At 40.4% G+C, this 23,361-nt stretch overlaps 1 protein-coding gene across 3 annotated transcripts; it reads right to left on the reverse strand.

The window, feature by feature from the left end:
• Positions 1-346: 346 nt before the first annotated feature.
• dusp10 (dual specificity phosphatase 10) lies at positions 347-11,766 on the reverse strand. Of its 3 annotated transcripts, none has more exons than XM_010776491.1 (4): positions 11,602-11,766; positions 9,664-10,493; positions 4,912-5,271; positions 347-4,129 (listed from the first exon to the last, which is right to left on the reverse strand). In XM_010776491.1, exons 2-4 carry the CDS (start codon positions 10,445-10,447, stop codon positions 3,864-3,866), a joined length of 1,410 nt encoding a protein of 469 aa, XP_010774793.1. In that variant the 5' UTR covers positions 10,448-10,493; positions 11,602-11,766; the 3' UTR covers positions 347-3,863. The 3 variants fall into 3 exon arrangements, with proteins under 3 accessions (XP_010774793.1, XP_010774794.1, XP_010774796.1); XM_010776492.1 differs by having other exon boundaries at positions 11,584-11,766; XM_010776494.1 differs by having other exon boundaries at positions 3,921-4,129; positions 4,878-5,271.
• Between the last annotated feature and the right edge of the window lie 11,595 nt (positions 11,767-23,361).

Here is a 23,361-nt window from a genome sequence, read left to right on the forward strand (position 1 = left end):
CAACAATGCAATGCAACATGCTTTGTAACCATGCTACTTGCTGCTAGGCAGGTTGTGTATATTAGGTTTATCAGATCTTTCGTTGAAAATAACTGGGAACAAAGACAAAACAGCATTCAGTTGATAATTGTGTCATTAAGCTAGCCAATTTAGTCATTAATTAATATAGAAATGTAGATTTTTGCAGCTTTAAACATGGAAATACAACGTGAGACATAAGGTACATATGAGTTTCCACCAAGTAAAACATCTTAAGAAACATATTTCTTCTTTATTCTCGCCAAAGAAATGAGTAGCTCCACGTAGGAGAACTCGTAGGAGAAATTAAACCTCCAGGACGCCAAACCAAACTTGAAGCCTCCCCCTTTATTTCAAAGCTCACAAGTAGGGATTACAAAATTACAGTGCTTCAATTGCAAGAGTTCAAGGAGTAGTAGGAGAAGAGTAGGAGAGTTGACAGACCAGTTGAGGAATCTTGAGTCATGCAAAAAGGTGTGGGAGAAGGCCTCCGTTATAATAGCACCCTTTGTGGAGAAAAAAATAAATCCATTTGTCCGTAGGTCAGTGCAAAAATAGTAATGAATATATGCATACAAAGAAAATAGATATATATTTATATACTGTATATACTTGACCTTTGACTACAGACACAGAGAAAGATAGACTTGTAGAGCAGAGTTTCCATGGTAGCCTCCCAGCCTAAAGCAGAGACTCTTAAACAAGTCTAGTTGTAACAAGTGCACATCAAATAATGACAGCTTGATATTGTTCCAGTACAGAACCGTGTTTTGTTAAAAATAAAAAGGAGCAGATGGTTCTCCGAGCTGGCGGTCAGGCTACGACCTCTAGAGAAAGAGCAGTGTGGAGAAAAAAGAAAGCACCGTAATGTCTGCGAGTGTGCCTCACAGACCAGGAGCACACAGCATGCTTCGTTTTCCAACCAGAGAGTAATGTACAGTACGACGGTTACATTGTTCAGTCAAATAGATCATTGCATACAAAAGCCATGTGCCGCTGCAGGTGTAGGAACCGGCAGGTGGGACAAAAAGGTTCATTTTTCTCATTAGCTCTCTTTTTTTTTTGCAAATCACTGAATATAAATGCACAAGCTACAAACGTGTGGTAAATGGTTATTATATACCTCTTTTTGTTATCATATTCAAATATATTGTGGAGCACCAGTAGACACCAATGACGACAGCAACAGAAATAGTGAGGACACGTCGCCACTCACGTTTTTTGTTTTCTTTGTCACACGTTAAAAAAAACTCACTTCAATCTGAGTCCGCAAACTGTTATTCATGCTCCAAATGTTTGCAGAGATCTCATAAAACTATTCTCATGGTCTTCGGGTAAAGGAAAAACCTGTTTCATTTTGCATAGCATGAATTTTCACATGAGGGATTTTTGAAGCTTATTGTTGTGGATGTTGGTGTTGTAAAGCCTTTCCGAGTGCACTGTGTATTTGTATTCACTACGCTACGCTCCTTGCATTCTCCTTCATCTTGCAGACGGACACACACGATCACTCTCCTAATGTTTGGCTTTCAGATGTACTTTTGAAGATAAAATGGTTCACGGAGGTTATGGAGAAATTGATGTGGTTTTTGGGGTGCTCTGACGGTGATATTGTTAGCCCTGTGCTTCATTTTAAGTCTTTGTTTCCATGCGAACAGTGGAGAAAAGAAACCAGAAGAACCTATGAACATAAACGTGACATTAACATCATTTGTGAGGAGGTTGCTTCAAGTCAGCTTGATACACTACTTGACGAAGCTTGTTTTAATCTGAAAAAGATTTTAAAACTTCAGTTAAAGTGCTAAATGCTCTTTTATGTGTTTGTCAATTTGACAGCCCTCTGGGTGTATCACATGAAAACCGAGTGCATCAAAGATCTATGTTTTTCAGCCTAAAACAAAGATGTTTTTTTCAATATCTTCCCTATGTTTAAATGCTGAGTTTATGTATGGACATGCACACAGTCCTCTCTTCAAGATGAGGTCTATACTGTGTGCTGTTGTTCGTTAGACAGGTGGTTAAAACCCATGCATTTTCACTTATAAGAAGGCTGAAATGCTAGATTTCAATTCTTTTTCGGCAACGATTAAAAAAAGTTCACTTCGGGCCATTTAAGTAGCATTAGCACGTTGAGAATGTTTTGTTCTCTTCATATCTTTCTACATATTGTAGTATTAGTCAAAGTGAGTATATTCAGGCGCAACAGGACGAGAGTAAGCTTTGTGTGCGTGCATCAACTCTTCACTAATGTTTAGACTCGAATGCCACCTCGAGATCAGAGTTACATAATGAGCATTGTTACCTCAAGGCTTTGAAAGCAACGTTCTAAAACTCTGCATATTAAGCAGGAATAGCAGAGAAAAATATGTTTGTAACACGGAGATCAAGAGGAGCAGGTTGCTTTTGTCTGGGAGCTGAAATTCAACCTCGGCGTGTGTTGCATCTGTATGCACGTGATGGTGTACCAGGCGCAGGCCCAGTGGTGACACATGAATTAAGGCATTGATAGAGGCACTAGAACAGCACGTGACAGCAGCACTCGCCTAAGCAAGGCAGAGGAGCTCACTTAACTGTAGCCTGGTGTCAGCGAGCTGCAAAAGATGAGACGAGGGTCACGCTGCTCTACTGTACCGCCACCGTCACGCTGCACCGCCACCCTGCAGGAGGAAGCAAACATTTGTTTGTCTGCCCCTCAAATCTGCTACCTTACAATGGACAAAATCAAAGCTCAAAATGTAGGGCTTTGACACAAACAAATGCAGCTACACAGGGGCTCTGTGAGTCTGTTGCCACAGAGTTGGCTCATAGATGAATGGGAGCAGAGAGAACAGAGGAGACAACAGAAGCAGGCAGTGAAATTCCTCCGTTCTGTTACATTAAACATCACCAGTAGCCCCGTTTTACAATATTCACTCATTATTTCAAAGTGTTCTCTGCCAGCAGCCATGCATAAAAAAGCTCTTATGGCTGTTTGGCACTATATGTATATATATTGCTAAAATATATGCATATGTGGATGCAGGAATGGCAAAACGGAGAGTAAACACATCAAATATGAATTTGTGGTTCTGATGAATTACATAAACCCAACAAGCTGTACTTACAAAAAAAAGTATCTTTTCTCAGACATGTCTGCGCCAAAAATAACAGCATAACTGTTTCCACCATAACCATAAACCAAACTGAACAACAGTAAGTACATAAACATCAAAATGTTTTTTTCAGCAAAGAGCTGGAAATGTTTTGTAATCATTACCGATATATACACATAAGATCAAGGTCTCGGTTGCATTCCACTCTGAATTTATTGCACAGTAAGCCGCTGTGGGCTCATCATGGTCACCCCCATAAACCCCTGTATAAAAATAGATCAACAACATTAACACACCGAACAAGTCTCTATATTTTTTTTGTTTTTTTGACAGGCACTGCCATGGCCAACCCCTTCTGAGTCTGCAAACAGAAACTGTGTAGCACAGTGGGAGCTTTAAGAGTTTCTCTTGTCAGTAATTGCCCCTAAGCACAGAGACTATCTCTTCCAAACCGATTTCCTGTTCCTTCATGTTTGCTCTCCATCGGTAGGACTGACCCCCCCCCTCTATCTCCATCGCTGCCTCTTCTTCTCCTCCGGGACTTCAGCCGGGTCCAAACAGTAGGGATTTTTGGCATTTCTCATCACCACTGACCCAAAGCTCTGGCACTCCAGAGAGCCCAAAATGAGCGTGAGGAGATTCAAGAAGAATACAGGAGCTCTCACACTCAGAACCAGCCTGCAGCAGCTGGACTCTCTTGAAAAAAAGGATGAGAGTGAGTACAAGTGTGAGCGTCTAGTCGATTGGGTTAGCTTAGACGATGGTTTCCACACCAATCAGCTTTGGTGTTAGGATTCGTGGCGTTATTCCGTTGTTCAGGTCCTCCTCGAACTCCAACAGCTGGCCCATGAAGTTGAGGTTCGGGGAGATGATGGGCCTCCTAGTTTTCACAAACTTGTAGGCGTCAGTCATGGTCATCCAGGTGTGCTTCATCAGGTAGGCGATCACGATGGTGGCTGAGCGAGACACGCCTGCCTGGCAGTGGATCAGGAGGCCCATTCCTGCTTGATGTGCTTCCTCTGCAGAGAGGAACATGGGAACAATTAGAATATAATCTGATCAATGCCTCAGGGGAAGTTCATGGTGAGACAGTAAACACTTCCTCTGTGACCAGGAGTCTATCTGGTCCTGGTTAAAAAAACTGGGTTTGAAAGAGTGAAAACTACTCAGATTCACAGTACCTCACCTGATCCCATATTTCTTAATTGAAATTATCATTTTTACAGATTATATTTGATTTAGTGAAATAGATTTTCCAAATTACGATGGCAAAATTGGTTTGAGTGCTGGTATGTATATTTATAATTCAAGAAATATAGTACATAGTATTTTACATACAAATTATTTTGTATGGTTAACATACCAACATTTTTATTTTTTTCATTCCTTAAAGAAAGATGTAGAACAATTTCTGTGCAGTATCAGAACATTTGTAATGATATTCAGCCTATCATCTATTTTCTATCAATGTACTACTCATTTCTACTGAGCACCTCATGTTTTGGCCCTATTGCAATTCAAAGATAGAGAAACAAAAAAAACACTTTAAAAAACGTTTAAGAAATCTTGAAAATGGTCAACCAACTCAACTCAATTTAAGTTGTTGGCACCACAGCTATCTCTTCCCTCATTGCTACGTAAGAAAACAAAAAGACAATTGACATTCATCTCTAAAACTTAATTATTCTTTGGTTTAATTGCTCTGAAGCAGACATTACATTGCCCTTAAGGATCACAAGACAGGAAGTTTGGGAACATTTAGCTTACACTGTTGCAGTGAAAACAGTGAAAGTTTTCATACCGATGAATTCAAACGCCTCCTCGAAGTACTGCCGCAGGTTCTGCTTGTTGCTGTCGGTGGCGGGCAGGCGCTTGTAGACGAAGAGGCCCGTGTCGTAGTGGAAGAGCGGCAGGTGGGTGGTGGTGTTCAGGATGAAGCCGATGTTGAAGCGCTGCAGCATGTGGATGTCCTGAGCATCCTGCTCGTTCCCCAGATATAGTAAGGGCAGGATTGGCGTCAGCTCTGCGTTCTCTATGTCCGGCGTGGAGGGCAGGAAGTGAGGTAGCGGGCCGGCAGCAGCACCGTGGTCCAAGCCCTCGTGAAGGTGCAGCGAGTGTTCGCACAGGTTCTGGTGGTTCTGCCTGAAGCAGCTAAGGCCTCCTGTGAACACAAACAAAGAGACCTTGACGTAAGCTCAGAGTAAACACAGCGCTACCTTGTGTTTGGTTAACAGAGGAAGCAGGAAGTCAAATTATTTTAACTAGAACGTTTATAAAACTGTCAAACTAATAGAGCTGCAACAAATGTCATATTTTAACATTTGACGTTTCTGTTGTGTTTTTCAAATGTAGCTTCATTGTACATTAATTTCATGGTGCTGTGAGATTGCTGGACAGTTAATATAAGTGCGTGGCTCACATTGTGTCAGGGAATAGCTGTTTGTCTGCAGTCAGTGTTGTTTCTGAAAGGCTTTATACCAACACACATACATTGAAGACTATAACATAAAGACATTTTGTGGATTTTGGAAATAGTTACATGTATATTTTTCCAATAAAATTTCACTTTTAAACGTTGCACCGCTGTAGAGATATTAATAATGTTTTGACCACATGAGAAATGAAACGCAGCATTCACTGGAAAGTATATAACTAATTATATCAGTAGCCTATTCCTTATCTGCAAATGTGCAGAATTACCTGGTTTGGATAGAACAAATATCAAATAGCTGCTTAGTTTGGATAGAACAAATAGCTGCGTAGCGTTCAAATGTCAACGTTATAAATGAAGCTATTTGGTACAGCCCGACAAAGAACATTTTCTACCTAATTACATAATTTGGATGATTTATGGATGGTTTTTCTACCTAATCTGAATGCTTTACTTAAATTAAATGATTTTTTACCCTGTCCCCTCCTTAATTGGAAATTGGACCTTGTTGTTCTCCTTGGTTAGCGCATGAAGCTAACACTGTCAGGGTTATAGGTTCAACTCCCAATGGAGCCCTCCCTACTAAAAATACATGCACTTAAGCTTCTCTGCACCACATGGCACACGTTACAGGCGAGTAGGCCAGTAAGCTTTGCATACACGTCTGATAAGAGCAACGACAACTGGCTTTGACGAGCTTCGAAGCACTAAAACATGACAGAAATCTCCAACTCCCAGACTACACCAATGACATTTGGTTGTAATTTGAATGTCTCCATTTGGTAATTACATCAATATTAAGGGATCGGCAGTGTTTTCCATTTGCAAAACGTATTTTAAGAAGGACAACATAGCTACTATAACAGTTCCCCCCCACCCCCCTTGTTAATCTGCAGGTAAATATATGTACAATAAATGTTTAATATACTTCTCACTGGACATCTGCACTTCTCCAAATAACTGGTTTGCACCTGTTTACAGTGATGCCAAAGTTTCCCTTCACCACAAGAGTTGTGGGGAGGGGTGGAAAGTGTCAAGACACACACACACACACACACACACACACACACACACACACACACACACACACACACACACACACACAGAGTATCAGTTCATGTATTGTTCACACTGCAAGAGTTGACATCATGCCATGTGAGGTCATCACACAACTTCCCCCCTGGTGACCAGCAGGTGGGTTTGCCATAAAAAAGCCTGATTGTTAACATGAACAAAGACATTAAACTGATGCTATGCTGCTACTGCAACAGAAGTAGCTATTATAGGGATGTTGTAGTAATATTTACCCATGAATAAATAAATGAAAAGGGAAGTATTATAAGCTATCTGACAACATTCTCAACAAAACATTTTGGGGGAATTTCCACTGACGTTATTACTTTTCTTTAAATGAGCTTCTGTTTATTAACCATTTTCAATGTTGACGTTTAGAAACCTTTTTTTGTACTAAAGGTTACCAGTTGTTATTTGAAAACAGGAATGTAGCACACTTTATACAGAAAGACGCAGATTAAGTAAGTTACAAGATAAGAAAGTCTCACAACCCACTTTTACGGGACTATATTTTTCTTCATTTTCATCATTTTATTCATTAATAGAATACAAATCTCGCCTACATTTAAAGCAACAATAAAATATGTTTTGGCAGTTACAGGGAGTAAACATTTATCATCAAATAAAGGTGTGGGAAACATTGGATGAAGTATGTAGTTCCCATATTGACTCCATTTGAGCTCTGCTTTGGTCTCCACCAACTCCTTAGTTATACCCAGCTCTTTAGCTGCTAAATGCTCCACTTTGTTCACCAGATAGCAACTACCTTTGTGCGTCATTAAGTGTGTTATTAGGGCTTTTTTAACATGAATACTTGCAATAAAATACATTTGTGAGCCCTATAACCAAACCAATGAGCCGAACAACCTCCACAAAATGGAAAAACCAGGTGATCCAATTCAAGCATCAACAAAATGACTGCTAGCAACATATGTACCTTCCTGTATAGAAACTAAACCTAGCTCTCTATTTTCAGGCTGATAAATAACACTTTTCATACTAAACTGAGATTTACAGATTCTCCAGAAGACACATATTGCTGTGGGATGAAATCTGTTGAGTGTGACCGTCTGTCTTTAACGCCTGTCTAAACTCGAAGAGAAAAACATGATAACTGTCTATCACTTTCATAAACCACATGCTCAGTTCCTGCTTAGAAATTACCACCTCTGCCTCGCGAAGGCCTCTCAACACCACAGGCCTGATGTTTCCAATGCTTACACTAAACCTTCCAGCACCACTGACATGTTGTTTATGGCAATTGTGACGGATTAAAGGTAACCTATAACTGCTCTCTGTTGGAGGATTCTGTGTTTCCAGTGTAGCACCCAACAACAGTGTTACGATAAAGAATGACTAAGGCCTGCTGGTAACTGAGCAAATAATAGTCAATTATTCAGCAGCGTTCATACAAGCATGTTTCTATTATATAACAAATACTACAGCTTGAAATAATAATGTTTCCCGGCTTACTTTATCTAGTTAGAGCTCTCATGGATTATAGAGAAATACATTAATCATCACTACATTTTTAAAGAAATGTAAGGTATATTTAAAGCATTAATTTGACCAAGTGCAAAATATGAGTTAATGGATCCAGTTCTGCTTCGGTCTTGAATCTTTCAAAAGGTTTAAATATATAGTTGAAAACTAACAAGATTTTAAAAGTGTATCGGGGAAAACTGTGCGTCTACGTCGAGATACATCGCCATCATTGTCGACAAAATGGAAACCTTGTGTAAATTGTTGCAAACATTGGATATGTTTTACAAGATCTGGACCTTTGTAATGCAGAAAATGCTACTTATTGTACATTATAAATTATACATCATCCAACTGTTTGGATTATTTAGGCTACAATCAGACATATAAATGGGGACACAGAGAATAGAGGCCATTCCTAATGTGAAGGAGAACTTGTAATGTAGATAAAAGTCAGGCTGAGCCATTTGAGTCCCACAGCAGAGAGGATGTCTTGAATTTTGCAAGAATTAAATCAGGGGAGGAAAGAGAAAGACAGTCTGCCTGTTTCTCCCACTGAGGCGGGCTTCACACGAACACAGTTACAGGCTTAGTGAATAAAGAGGAGCGTCCATCAAAGCACTCAGGAGGACCAGAGGACGAAGAGGAGAAGAAGAAGAGATCAAGGTGCTGTGATCTTACGGTTAGATGTTGTCTGGGAGGCATTCAGAAAACACTCACAACCCAGCCCCCCAACACGACTTACTGCTCCAGCTTCAAACACGCACACACCAAAGATAGAGAACATGGCAGCGACCCAGCTATCTCGACAGACTTATGCCTTATTTACTAACAGCTGCTTCTGGCTTCCTGCAAAATGCTTAATGAGTGTGATATAGAAAGCTGGTGAGGAGCGTGTGCATATGTTTATGTATGAGGGTGATTTAGAAAGAGCGTGGATTGCCTTGATTATGCAAAAGCTGCTGTATGTGGTAACTACTGTAATACTTCAGTACAAAGTTCCCAGGGTGTTGAAACTACAACTAGCGTTTACGGGAAATATCAGCTGCAAGGGCTGTCCACGACCAAATACCTTTTTATTCCACTTTTGATTGTTGTATTTAATCAACAGATTAAATATTGTGTTTAGCAAAGACGTGATCTTAAGTTTCTTAAAATAACGTATTTAGCGTGAAAAAACTTTTTAAACCCTTATTGAATCTTAGTCAACAAAAAACAAAACAACAAATAAGTTTACCAATGATTAGGAGGGGGCTGTCCTAATCAGCTGACCAAAACAATAAAGCTAAAAGTTAACAGTCACACACACACACACACACACACACACACACACACACACACACACACACACACACACACTATTCATTGTTGTACTACCATATTGGTTTCATATCAGTTTATATTGCCACGAAGCTCCTACTTATTCTAAATGGGACATTACTTCAGATGTCTGGACTGATTTACTCCCTCCCGAATCAAACTAAAGCCCAAAGAACTGTGGTTCCTATCCCTTATTTGTTATGCTCTAACACTTCCCAAGTCTTGACAAACCCACTGAGGTGTTACCTTTGAGGATGATGGGGTCCTTGCCCTCCCTCCTCAGAGACTCCAGGACCACGTGCAGCGGCTGGGAGAACGTCAGCCGGCTGGGTTCCATGGTGCTCTCATCGTAAACCACGATCTCTTTGGAGAAGATGCCCTTATAAGAGTCCTTGCCCTCGCGGCAGGAGATGAGGTCGAGCACCGTGATCTTGCCCTGCTGGAGACGCCGCCGGCTGATCTTATCGGAGCAGTTGATGTGCACGGCCCCCCGGATGTGGCTCTTGTTGTACTCCATGAAGGACCGGCAGTCGATGATGACGGGCACGGGCCCCACAGGGTGTCCCATGGGGCAGCAGGACATCCGTTTGGCCAGCTCATTGGGGTGGATGACCCTCACGGTGGACAGGGCCCTCGGGGTGCCTGAGGCGAGACTGGGGGTGCTGATTGCTTCATGGCTGCTGACCATAGGGGGGGGGGCCCCGGCATAGCTGAGGTTGGGGCTGCTGGCGCTCACCTGGCTGTGGTTGAGGCTCTGGTTGTCCTTCTCATAGGTAGTCACTGAGCAGCAGCTGGCACTGCTGCATCCACACGACAACGAGCGCGTGGAGCCCTTGGATGAGGGCATATACGTTACAAGATTGGCCGTCGCCCGGATCTTCACCACGGTGGTGCTAATAACGGTGTTGTCGCTGCTGCTGGTGGCGATGGAGTCCACGTAGCTGGTGTCCAGGCGCAGTTGGAGTTCCTGAGGTCGGATCGGCCTTTGCAGCGCCACCACAATTCTGTCGTCAAGAGGAGATGGAGGCATGGGGAGGCCGAGGGCTGGACGTTTACCGAGAAGTCAACAAGCCGCTCTGTGGAGACAGAGAAGAGACAACACGTCAGACGAGGAAGGAAAGACTTGCAAATGAACAGTTTGGTTCAATGGATTGTGCATCCACTGATTCAGATCAAAGCAGTGAATGCAGGCGCAGAGTGCACATAGGCAGGGCTCCTGTCTGTTTGATCAACATGCAAATTATTAAACTGCCACTGAAGCCAAATATTAGTAGTGTCAACACCTGCAGGGCAACACCCAACTTGGTGGGAAAATGTAGGCGAGACAGACTGGCCACTAAGAATAAACAGTGAAATCATCAGAGAGTCTCGAGTAACTCAATCACTTTGAGTGTAATTAATATGAATCACCCTCCAGATACTGTACTAGTAGATATGTGTGTGTGTTTGTGTGTGTGTGTGATGTTTGAATGTTTCATCCCAACTCTGGTCTGTCTGATCCAAAGCTTTTATAACAAGAGAGAAAAAAAGATAAAATACTGCATCAACGCTACGCCGCAGTTTGGTCTCTCCCCCAACTGGAAAAGTCAGGGTAAAAAAAAAGAGGGGTGGCAATTCCTTTTGATCACCAGTCTGAGCATTTTAAAAGCATGTCATCCCAGAATATTATGTAAAGACACCCGCGGAGCTCTGCCTGTCCCGGCTATTGCCGTGCTTTAGGCACGGTGCAGCTCCAGCTTCAGCAGAAATCATTCATGGCCAAATTCATTGAAGAAACCGGCATGAGAACGTGCCGAGAATGTGATATGGCTTTTTAGGACGAGGCGAGCTGATCAGATGAGCTAAACACTGGAGAAAATTCAATTTCACACCGCCTTACTAAATACTAAAATAATACATATGCAAGCGATGGTTGTATTTTAAAAGGTAGGGATTGTAACTTTGTCGCAATGGAGGTATTTATAATAAACATAACAGCTGTTAAAAAAAAACACTTAATTCATGTCATTATAGTATTAATAATAATAATACACCTATAATAAACAACTAATCCGATCTAAATGGTTGCAGCAATTTGCTATTCCTCTAAATTAATTATAGAATAAAATCCCTATGACGGTGCATCACAAAACAACTTCTGTTTTGGACACTAATTCCCAAACTTGCCTTTTTATTTCTGCTTACCGGTGTGTGTGTCGCGGTGCACTGTAGACGGATTTATGATCCCCGCTCCCTGACAGCGTTGCCTCCATTCAGTCCGTCCCAGTGTTGTGGATCGGCAACATTTTTTAGTACTTTTACCCCCGCTCCCCCAGAAATAATATTGAAGGAAGTGTGCCAGCCTACAGAAGTTGCGCAGCGGGATTGATGTGACTGTGAGCCAATGTGCGGCTTCATTAATATTAAATGCGAGGCTTTCTGTACAGTGAGGTCCCGCCCTTTGAGGGGAGGGGTTTGGCTGAGATGTCTGCCTCTGTGGCTGCGTGGAGGGGGAGGAGATGAGGAGGGGAGGAGAGCAGGAGGGAAGGGGAGGGGAGGGGAGAGGAGGAGAGAGGGATGTCGCCTGAACTGCCTTCAGTCCCACGCGATGATGTCACTGGCAGCCAATCAAAAGTCTCTCCTTGAGGCTCGAGGAAGAAGACTGTGCCTTCACGTGCTGCTCGTAAAAATCTTAACGCACAGTCAAATGGAGCTGTATCATAATAGAGCCACTGTGCTGCTGGGGAGGAAATATGTGAACTAAAAGCAAATTAGACTAGTTAATGATTGTTCAATGATGAGTCAGATAATTAAAGTCCACTGAGACAAATGTAACATTTGTGATATTGGGCTATATAAATAAACATTGATTGATTGATTGATTGATTGATTGATTGATAATTATACAAACATCAGGGGACTTCCCATATCGTCTTACACTGTTTAATTTCTATTGCTGTCCCCTCTTGCACTATTTATATTGTTTTTAAGTAATTTGTGTATTTATGTTGCATTGTTTGAGCAGGCTGGGACCTATTAATTATAGTAATAATAATTATAATACATGTTATTTATAGAGCGCTTTTCAAACTCAAAGAATTGAATTGCCAAAAATACACTTTAGCTATTGTGCATACGACAATAAAATCTTTGAATGTGAATTTCAAATTGAAGGTTGACCTAGGATAAAAAAGGTTTATAAATGGATTTGAAAAATGTCCTCTCATTGGTAAATAAAAATTAAGCCATGTTATGACGTGCCCCTAGATCCCATTAAATGATCATTGTCCATTGTTGAAATCATGACTTAACATAGATCACATGACACTGCATACAATGTGACATGTGACAGTAAGGAAATTAGACGTGTAAACAATATGATTAATGGTGGCGGTATTCCATTGAGCTAAGACCCCGCCCACACGGAGACGAAACGGGTTGTATCCGCTACAGTTCTCTATCGTATAGACGGTTCGTCCACACGAGGCCGAAACGGAAACGCGGATAACGATAACGGCTCCCAAGGTGGGTAGATCTGCGGACAGAACGCTCTGGGGGGGCAAACGGCTCCGTGTGTACGCCCTATACGATCCTTTCCTGATAACGATGAAGCCATAGCCCCCCCTCTTCCCACCTCTGCTGCTCCCCCCCGCGTCACCCGCGTCATTGCTGATGTGTTTCTCCAACAACAACAACAATGGCGGATCACAGGGTTGCGTTGGTGCTCCAGACGCTACTGACCATGATACAGATGTTAGTGCAACATCTACAGCTCCTCTACCACAACCATCAGCAACAAGTGGACATGGAGAACTACATGAACTACATGTTGCTAAATCCACCGCGGAGAATAAACAGAAGGGCAACCAGGCAACCATGGCAACCATGCTCGGGGGGGTTTTATTAGCTGCTTTTGGTGTATTTTGTGGCGGAAGTACAGCGCCACTTACAGGCCCGGCATATGTAATACAGCGGGTCGAGCGGTCTCGTGTGGACGGACACGTTTCTTGAGCCGATTGCGTGTGGACGGAAGACTTTTTTGATATCGATATCGGTTCGTTTTCATTTTCGTTTCCGTGTGGATGGGGCTCACAACCCCACATCTTGGTTACCGAGATATAGTGTGACGCCGGTGTGCGGCCGGAAATTACAAATAGGTAATTCAGTCAGTCGTATATAGGTTTGCATTTGAATCTTAAATCTTTACTATTACCTTCCCAAGTAAGTAATATGTACGTATCTGTTCCCTTGGGTGTCTCTAAGCATATATAATTAACTTGAACAGTATCGTCTTTCTGTGTCATACAACGTTACCATGATGGTTTTACACAGGTCCGTATNGTGTTAATGCTGGCACACATTGGAGACAACTGCACAACTGTGCTTTCCTGCTATGACAAGTACAAATAAAACGAATCTCTGGTTCCTTGCTATATGAATGAACCTTCCATATGATCTAAATCTGTTACGTTTGAGATATGCTGCTGACTAATGGATACATTAAGGCGGCGTGTGGCGCAGTGGATAGAGCCCTGGTCACAGGTTCAAACCCCACTGCAGTCAGCATGTCGTTGTGTCCCTGGGCAAGGCACTTCACCCCAAATTGCTCCTGTGGGGATTGCCCACAGTATTGAGTATGTAAGTCGCTTTGGATAAAAGCGTCTAACAAGTAACGTGTAATGTAATTTAACAGGCAAGCATTAAAGCATTAGAACTACAACTGTGACCTCTTTGGTTGAGATAATATAAATTAAATTAAATTCCAACATACCTGTATGTAAAGGTTTATATGTCTTTGTACTGAAATATCTCCTTTATCTTATCATTGCTTGTGTTTTATTTTGCCCTCATTCATTTTTTTTGGTCAGCTTTTTCCTATTGAATCATCTGAAGGCCTGCTGTGCTCACTAAACAATAACTGCCTCTCCTGAACAACCAGACCGCTTCTACATTTTCATTTTCTTCAGAGAAATCTCCTCATTTTGCTGCTCTTGGTTCTTTCTCTTTCTTGTTTTCCTCAGGTTACAGTTACCTCTTCAATCCCTTGCAACATAGAGCGCACATATTGAAGATCAGCTGGGTGTAGATCACTGTATAAGCATCTAATTTGGGAGAGCTTTTCTTTGAAAAACAATAATGTGTCAGTACATTTACATACTCTCAAAAATGTTCAGCAATATGTTGGTATGATTCACGTTGAATATATGTAACTCAATCCTGTTTGAAAAGAAACAGACCTGAAACATACTTTTAGCAGGATTTTGGGAAAAAATACCTGTCTGATCTTCATTAAACTTGGTGAAAAAGTGTAGCATTGACCTAATAAACAACTCATTACATTTTGAAGTGGGTGTAGTCGTTATTTAATACTTATGGAAACAGCCATGGCGAATATCTCTTTCTCAGTGTGCTTGTAGTCCGCAGTACAGTGACCAATCATAGGTTAATTGTATTACTAAAATAAAAAAGTTAAATTACATTGCACACTAAAGGCACCTGAAAGTCACACAGTTTGTTGCTTCATTTTCTTACATTTTATCTATTTAAAAACAACAATTGACGTTTTATTTTAAAACTCTGTATTGTGAGGTAACTACTTCTAACCCTCAATAAGGTTGCCTCCCTATCTGTGTGTGAGATAGGGAGGCAACAGAGGTGGTAATAAGTAGGTGTGTTTGGCAGGAGTGCTTTCAAGCCAATGCCAAGTTGGCTGACTGCACAGTCCCGTATGACAGGACCCATGTTGCGGTGAAAGGGTCTCGTTGGCTTAAAACCCCAAATATAATCTGAGCTCTCTATTATCCTCTCTGGCAAACTAAAACAATGCAGGGCATTTATTATTGCTTCTATTCTTAGCCCTCTTTACATTTCTTTCCTTTCTTTATTTATAAATGGACACAGCTGATCAAAGCCCTTTTAGATTGGATTACCGGCTACTTCTGTTTCACTTGTGATAAAGGGTAAATGGGCAAGTACCCTCTGCCTTTGGAGAAGACCTTTCAGCACCACTGAATGTGAATATTTTAAATAAACTCGTCTTGTTTTGTGTGTTTTGCAACATTTAATTAATTGGCCGAAATGTCAAGTGATAATTCATGTGAAACACATCACATGAATGTAAAGTGGAACAACAAAATAAATCACAAGTTACATTTGTGGTATTGGCCTGTAATGGTTACATTTGATACTCCAAATTTACTGATTTTAAACTGTTCTGATCAAATGAGGGATCCTTCTTTGCAGGGGTTGAAAATAACAACAAGGTCACATGTGAAAGCATCTAAATAGCACTACACTTTTAAAGACAGTATCTCATTTCTACACATTTTATCCTTTTCCTGTGTCATTTCACAGCTTTATACACGTGGTTAATGTTGTGAATTCATATACTACACAACACAACTTGGTTAGTTGGAGAAAAGATTATGTTTTCTGTTCAAATAAGTATTTGATAGGTAAATGAAGGTATACGCAATTTAAGTAGTCAACATAAATGTGTCAACGTTTGACTTTCGGTTTGACACGTGACACAAACAGAGGTCTCCCTGGGGAAAGTCATGTGTTTGTCAGACCCATTCTCCCCGTCCTCTACTGGAACTAATAAACAAAACTATAATAGCAGTTAAAAATAACTCCTCCTTGACCAGCTGCGACAGTAAGATATTGTTTACCAAAAGAGGGACCCAGTCATTGTTTCCCAACTCACACGTAAGCCTCAAGTCTACGAAGTTAAGTCCAGACAGGCAAGACCCAAATACTGAGTTACCATTCTTCAACAAGTCATATTGTGTCTTCATCAATTTCCATTCTGCAAGTATTTCTTTGTTGACGCTGCATAGTTTGTATATGCACAATAACAAAAAGTAGGAATCTATTGTCCTAAGAACTGTAACATATTAGTATTTATTGTTGAAACAAACAAAGTGATTATAGGGAGTTAAGTTTTCCATAATGGTGGTTATAAATAGCGTTAATTCAAAGAAACAAATTGATTTGTTGCACATTTTAATACCACATGTTTAATCTCAAAATAGGGGGCACGTATCAAGTGTTTTAAAGACAAAAGGCTCAAGTTCCAGTTGCAAGATTTTATCCTCAAGTCATCTTGAAAGTGTATCTACTGTAAGTTATAACTTGACTCTGACTCACAGTCATGTGACATGAGTCCACACCTAGTTACACATGGACGCAACAGTATTACAAATTTAAATCACATATATGACATGGAACAAGTGGCAGAAGATACATCTTTTTTCTTTTGATACTTGTATTTTGCTGATAATACTTCTGAACATTAACTTTTGGATTTTAATGCAGGACTTGTAAATGTAGTCGAGTATTTTTAGATTGTTGATTTGGGGTTTCTTACTTATGATCTGAGTACTTCTACCACCGCTGACTTTAAAGGTTTGAAAACATTCTCCCTAGCAACAATAAAAAGTATATTTTGGACAAAAACTCAAGTTGTAGTTAGATATTGTTACACAGTAGTAACAGTAGAAATGTGAGGTAGCGAAGAGTCCTTTAAATGAGAAGCAGATGCTTGGAATAACTTGAAAGAGATCTGTGTGGAGTTTAAACACCGCAGCAGGATCTGAGCAGCTATGTAAATTCAACCCGTTCTGCCTGTGTGGCTGGTTTCATTTGTCCAACTGTTTGTCAGGCTGACACTTTAATAATCTCTCAGAATTGTGTAATAAGGAGTTCTTTTTCTCTGTACAAGGCGCATAAATAGCTACATCAAAGACATGAGGTATTACCAAGAACCAATCTTTCACTGACTCAAATGTGAAAATGATTTAATAACAGATTGGTGTTTGGATAAGAAGTTATCTTGATGAATTGTTTTTAATCAGGAACAATTCGGTGTTAAAAGGTTAGCCAGAAGTGATGCTGGTTCCTCGAAGCATTTATAAACTAAGTCAGCCTTATGTGAACAACGTCTCCTAGAAATTACTTTAAATCAAATTAGCTTTTCTAGAGTCATGAGATAAATTCAGCCTGAATTATGTTCATTGTTCAGAATTAGGAAGTGCTATATTTGTATATTTCTTTGGGAAAGTTTGGGGGGGGAAGGTGGCATACAAAGCATGTTGTTGTTAGGTTTTGGAAACAGAAGAGGGTATGTGGTTTAATTTTAAAAAGCCACAGGAAGTCATTCCTGCCTGTGGCCATCAGACTGTTCATCTCCTCCCTCAGAGCGTCAGGCACTCTGGGTCAATAGATATTGTTGTGCCTTTTGCACATTTTAACTTTAATTTCTTGGGTTTTTATCATAATAATTAGAGTTGAATGAGATTGTGTGGAGCTTACATTGATGAGCTGTGCCGGTATTGATGACTCCTCGTGCTCTGTGAAATTGACCTTCAGATTTATTTGCCATGCCTATTTTCTTTTATCAAGAGAGCTTGAGAGTTTCTAAAAAATGAAAAGAAAATAATTTGGGAAGGTATCTAAAATATTTAGGTTTAAACATGGTTTGATTTCTAAATACAAATGTCATTTTTTAAGGGACAGCATTTATTTGAATTGCTGGAGTGAACTGGGGTTGAAACATATGGCTAAATATGAACCTTTTTTAATGTTATCTTTTGATTATTAACTTTAACTAGCCACAATGTCTAACACAAATTATGATATATTCTCTTTAAATCTATTAACCCGTAGGTCACCATCAGACTTTGTACATGGAGCCCTGAATGTAATTTTTAAAGTGGAATAATCTACATTTATTATTGCAACAAACATTGATGCTTATTTCCTTTTTGTGCTGCTTTTAAAATGGAAGATGCCAAAATGACATTAATAACACTAATCTTTCTACTCTATTGTGATTTTAAAATGCTGATGAAAGGTTAACAGATGTTATAAGCCTTTTTGAATTTAACTTTCAATGCTGAATTTGATTATAAAAACTTGATTTACAACCATTCTCTCGCTTTTATGAGATCTTGAACTGAGCCGACACTGTTTAAATGTCAGCTTATGGAAATCATGACAAAGTGCGGTTTTGTGGATCTGCCTACAGATCACACATGATATGAGATAATGTCAAACTTTGATGTAAAACATAGTCAAGTGGGGTTTTTATACTTACTCTGGGTGGAAAATATGACTGACAGAGGTGTGGTGTTCGCTGGCCCAGATGAAAGACCCAAACCACTTCCTGTCTACAGCGAGGTGCACACTCAGAGCAGCACAGGAAGATCTCAACCTCATGTAACCTTGAAAACAAGCTGTCATACATACATTAATTTAGAAAATGTTTTTCTAAATACCCTGGAGACGGGTGTTTGACTTACACATTAGCCCATTTACTAATTTGCTCTTTTCAGTTTTTAATATGCAAAAACTGCCCCCTCGTCGCAGTATTTCCTATCTGGCAGTTAACTCCATTTCTTATTCAATGCTGAGGATTTAAGAAATTGACAAATGTTGCTACTGATGGTTTCGAAGGGAATGGCACAGATGGGCCGGCTGCAGACTCAACAGCTTGAAAAGCAACATGTCCAGCGATGGAGAGGAGGGACGCTGCCAAATATTCAACAGCCTGTCGACCTATGCCCCTTTACTTTCTGAATATTTATCAGCCACCACTCCGCTAGTCTGTAACACAAAACCTCCCAGCTTCAAAAGTGTCTCACCTTTTGAAACCTGCTGAGCTGCTCTTACTGCTATTTTTTAAATCATTTTCATTAACGTCATTAGGCTATTTAATTGAACAAGCAAGACCTTAACCGAGGACTGACACAGTTTTGGAAAATAACGTTTTTCTCATCAGTAATGCTCGGGCTGTTTGATTTGTCTGAGGATTTAGAGCCAGAAAAAAAATATAAAAATAATGTCAGCCCATTCTGTCGAGGCATTATGGTGCCTCCCTCTGAAAAACTGTCACACCATGTCTTTGTTTTTTGTGTGATTTATAACATGGAAAGTCGATTTCTTGTCCCTCAATGTTGTGTAAGTACTCACAGCTTGTAAGCAAGCACATGGTGAGAAACCCAAAATACTCTGTGACATAAGATCTGATAAGATCTGTGACTGATCCTGACATGTAAATTGGGGAACAGAGAAGTCATTATTATTCTCCATTACACAAACATACTGTTTGAAATAAGATTTGATCATGTTGTGGGAGTAAAAAAATTGTTATAACTTTTAAATGTTTGTTCAAGCAAGAGAGAACCTACGTTTGTGGTTCTGTTATATGTTTTAATACTGGACTACAGAGCATTAAATAACAACTTTGTCAATTAAATTAAATTTAAAACGCATTATATAAGAGATAAAAAGTGTACCTTTATTTTAAAAAGGAATATTATGACGACGTGTTTTCCCATAGTACGCCAGGTTGGGGGTAATATTCTGACAAAAAATGTGTTAATTTACAATGTGGTGAAATAAAGTTGCTTGCCTAGAAAAGAATCCTTAAAATATCCGAGTTTTTTGAATGACTTGGAATTTGGACTTTAATTTCAATCAAATGCATTTTCAGGTTTTTACCTCAGCTGACATTTTAACATTATTTTCAACACTTTAAACTGTAATGATACCTTAAAGCGGTCTCAAATCACAGAGAAACTGATAAATAAGATCAATCATCAATGTAATCATTTCAATGTGTTAAGCAAGACACCATTTTTTTTTATTTCATCTTGTGATGCCCACTTCCTCCCAAACCATCAACCTCAACCCTCTGGGCAGTTCCAGCTGAAGTTTGAGACCGACTGAGACTAGCTGATGGTTGTTGTCAGTGGAAATTAAACTAGAATAATCATGTGCTAAAAGGACACATGTCTCCCTTAAGTGTTGCCTGTGTTGGAGGCCAGCGGCTGTGACTGATTACCCGGAGAAGTTCAGTTTACAGCGAACAATAACAGCTACATCACTGAACTCATAACAACCCTATTTTCTTCTGAGTTGGGCCAGTCTGCTCAGTATTATTCATTCACGTTGGCATGTCCCTCCGCCTGAGGAAGGTTGAATCATCCTCACGGTCACTTAGCAACAACCAAATATTGTTTAGTTAGCCATCAGAAAATGTAAACATTCGCTTTCACTGGCTCACGTATACACTTGCATAGACTCAGTGATGGAGCGACACTAATCTTGGTTGATGCATGCGCAGAGTGACACCGTGTTCTCTTGGAGTTTTGGTTTACCTCATGCTCTGATGAAATCTGAGATAATGATCTCAAGAATAGCAAATATTGTCATTCTCCCTGCAGTGGGAGCCCAATTTACTTCTGACCTTATCCCAGAATGGAAGCACATCACACACATGGATGGATTTACTGTTCTGAGGGTATTGGATGATGTCTTGTGATATTTATACCCCTCGCCCCCAGTGAGTGTCTGTTTATTAAATGTCTTCTTTGAGGTTATAAATCAAACTTCTGCGCCGTGACCCTCGAGTGGAGCAACTTATCATAAATACCCGCTGCCCTCAACCTTTGAAGCAAACACAGGGATGACACAATATAAATAACAATGACTCTCTCTGCACTCGTCGCTAATCACGTCTAAATAGCAACTGTTTCTAGGACGGGGGGTCACCTGCTGTGGGCTGAGTGGGAGCCAGGCCTTCAGCTCCGTGTCCCACCGGGGGCCGAGGTTCAGCCTCTGCTGGCAGCTGCCTCCGTGCTCTGGGAATTAACTGCCCTGCACTGTATCTGCAATAATAACACTCTAAACTAATGGGAGACATTGGGCCTCAAGCAGGGAGAGGTATAAGAACGGTATATCTTTTTGTTTTTATCCACTTACCCATTGATTTCTGGGACACCAATGTATTTTTTCTCAGGTAATACAATATAATCTCTTCGTTGTAATTGCATCAGGTGCAACAATATTTTTAAAAGCAGTCCTGACAGTGCTTTTAAAAATATCAAACACACATACAATAAATACAAGTGACAATATATAAACAAATACAGACATTTGATTTTGCATCTCTGAGATACATCGGTTGATAAATAAATGTGTTGTAATTTGAATTTATAGCATAAAGGTCAGAGAAAGTTCATGAGTGGTCAAAACTAAGCACTCTTATCCAGATTAAAAGAAAAAAAATGTTTAAAATGTTCACTAATGGTTTGTCCAAAGCAAGTAGGAAACACAATGATATGATCTGATGAATATCATATGATGATTATTATGTGTTTAAGAGTATTGATAGTGATTTTACGATCTAACAAAATTAAATGGTTAATTGATCCCAATTACGGCTATAAAAAGCTCTGGAAAACAATATGATTTGAAAGCTCTTAGATGCCTTTGCATAATGCAGCTCTGGAATATAACATATCTACTTTGTTTGAGTTTATTTAACAGTACCTCACTTACCATTGAAGTTTCTCTTATAGCCTTTTATTGTTGGCATCTCTGTGCCAGAGTTGCATACAGGAGTATATCATGTGCAGGGGGCGTTACCCATGCCAATAATAAACAATAGACCACCCGCCTCTATTGAGGATTACATCGATTTTTCATTCAGCACACCTGGGAATTTTTTGAAAACATATACGATAAAAATGTAATTGTTGCTTTTAGGCCCAGTGTAAAGCAACTCCATAATTATAACGGCCCGTCCACACGACGGCGTGCGTTGAAGCTTGCCAGCGGGCATGTCTGAAGCTCGACCAACAACCAATCAGATGCAATGCAAGCAAAGCGAAGCGATACTCCCACAATGCAGTTCGGCAAAGTGTGACGTCACCCCATTCAATGTGAATTTGGCTAGAGCTTGTACTGGCGTATGATTTGATTGGCTGACGCTTCCGCCGAAGCTTCAAAAGTTGAACATTGCTCAACTTCTGAAGCGAGCAACGCAAGCAAAGCGAAGCGATGCTCCCACAATGCAGTTCGGCAAAGTGTGACGTCACCCCATTCAATGTGAATGGGCAGAAGCGTTGAAGCTTCAACGCACGCCGTCGTGTGGACGGGCCGTCACAGGACTCAGTTACCTGGCTTTGTTTAAATTAGACTCTATGAGGTTTTGTGTCTTTGGGTTTTTAAGTGAAAATGGATTTTCTAGAGTTGGTGTTCTTGTCTCTTCACCCTCAGTTGCTAATACTGCTCCTCAGTTTCCTTGCATTATTCTCCACAAGCTGTTGCAGCTGTCAGAAATGTAAAACGCTTCACTTCCTGTATGACGGAGCATGATTTTGCAGGGAAAAACTTAACAGACAGCAGGTATGTATATAGAATAGCAGATTTAGAAACCTTTCTGGTTTTAATATTGAATAATATGTGCTCGATTATCAGTGAGCAGTATATTGACCATTGAAGGATGACATTAGCCCTACATACAGTGGGGCAAAAAAGTATTTAGTCAGCCACCAATTGTGCAAGTTCTCCCACTTAAAAAGATGAGAGAGGCCTGTAATTTTCATCCTAGGTATACCTCAACTATGAGAGACAAAATGAGAAGAAAAAAATCCAGAAAATCACATTGTCTGATCTTTAAAGAATTTATTTGCAAATTATAGTGGAAAATAAGTATTTGGTCAATAAAAAAAATGTTAATCTCAATACTTTGTTATATACCCTTTGTTGGCAATGACAGAGGTCAAACGTTTTCTGTAAGTCTTCACAAGGTTTTCACACACTGTTGCTGGTATTTTGGCCCATTCCTCCATGCAGATCTCCTCTAGAGCAGTGATGTTTTGGGGCTGTCGCTGGGCAACAAGGACTTTCAACTCCCTCCAAAGATTTTCTATGGGGTTGAGATCTGGAGACTGGCTAGGCCACTCCATGACCTTGAAATGCTTCTTACGAAGCCACTCCTTCGTTGCCCGGGCGGTGTGTTTGGGATCATTGTCATGCTGAAAGACCCAGCCACGTTTCATCTTCAATGCCCTTGCTGATGGAAGGAGGTTGTCACTCAAAATCTCACGATACATGGCCCCATTCATTCTTTCCTTTACACGGATCAGTCGTCCTGGTCCCTTTGCAGAAAAACAG

This window comes from Notothenia coriiceps, unplaced genomic scaffold (assembly GCF_000735185.1).
Source record: "Notothenia coriiceps isolate Sejong01 unplaced genomic scaffold, NC01 NC01_scaffold00017070, whole genome shotgun sequence".
In the NCBI taxonomy this organism is placed as follows: domain Eukaryota; kingdom Metazoa; phylum Chordata; class Actinopteri; order Perciformes; family Nototheniidae; genus Notothenia; species Notothenia coriiceps.

Bases quoted from the DNA above. Each gene is read 5' to 3' on its own strand.
- dusp10 (XM_010776491.1), bottom strand. From the start codon at position 10,447: ATGCCTCCATCTCCTCTTGACGACAGAATTGTGGTGGCGCTGCAAAGG. The intron at 5,272-9,663 runs GTAACACCTCAG...TTGTGTTCACAG, and splicing joins GGACCCCATCATCCTCAAAG to GAGGCCTTAGCTGCTTCAGG. The intron at 4,130-4,911 runs GTATGAAAACTT...TCCTCTCTGCAG, and splicing joins GGAGGCGTTTGAATTCATCG to AGGAAGCACATCAAGCAGGA.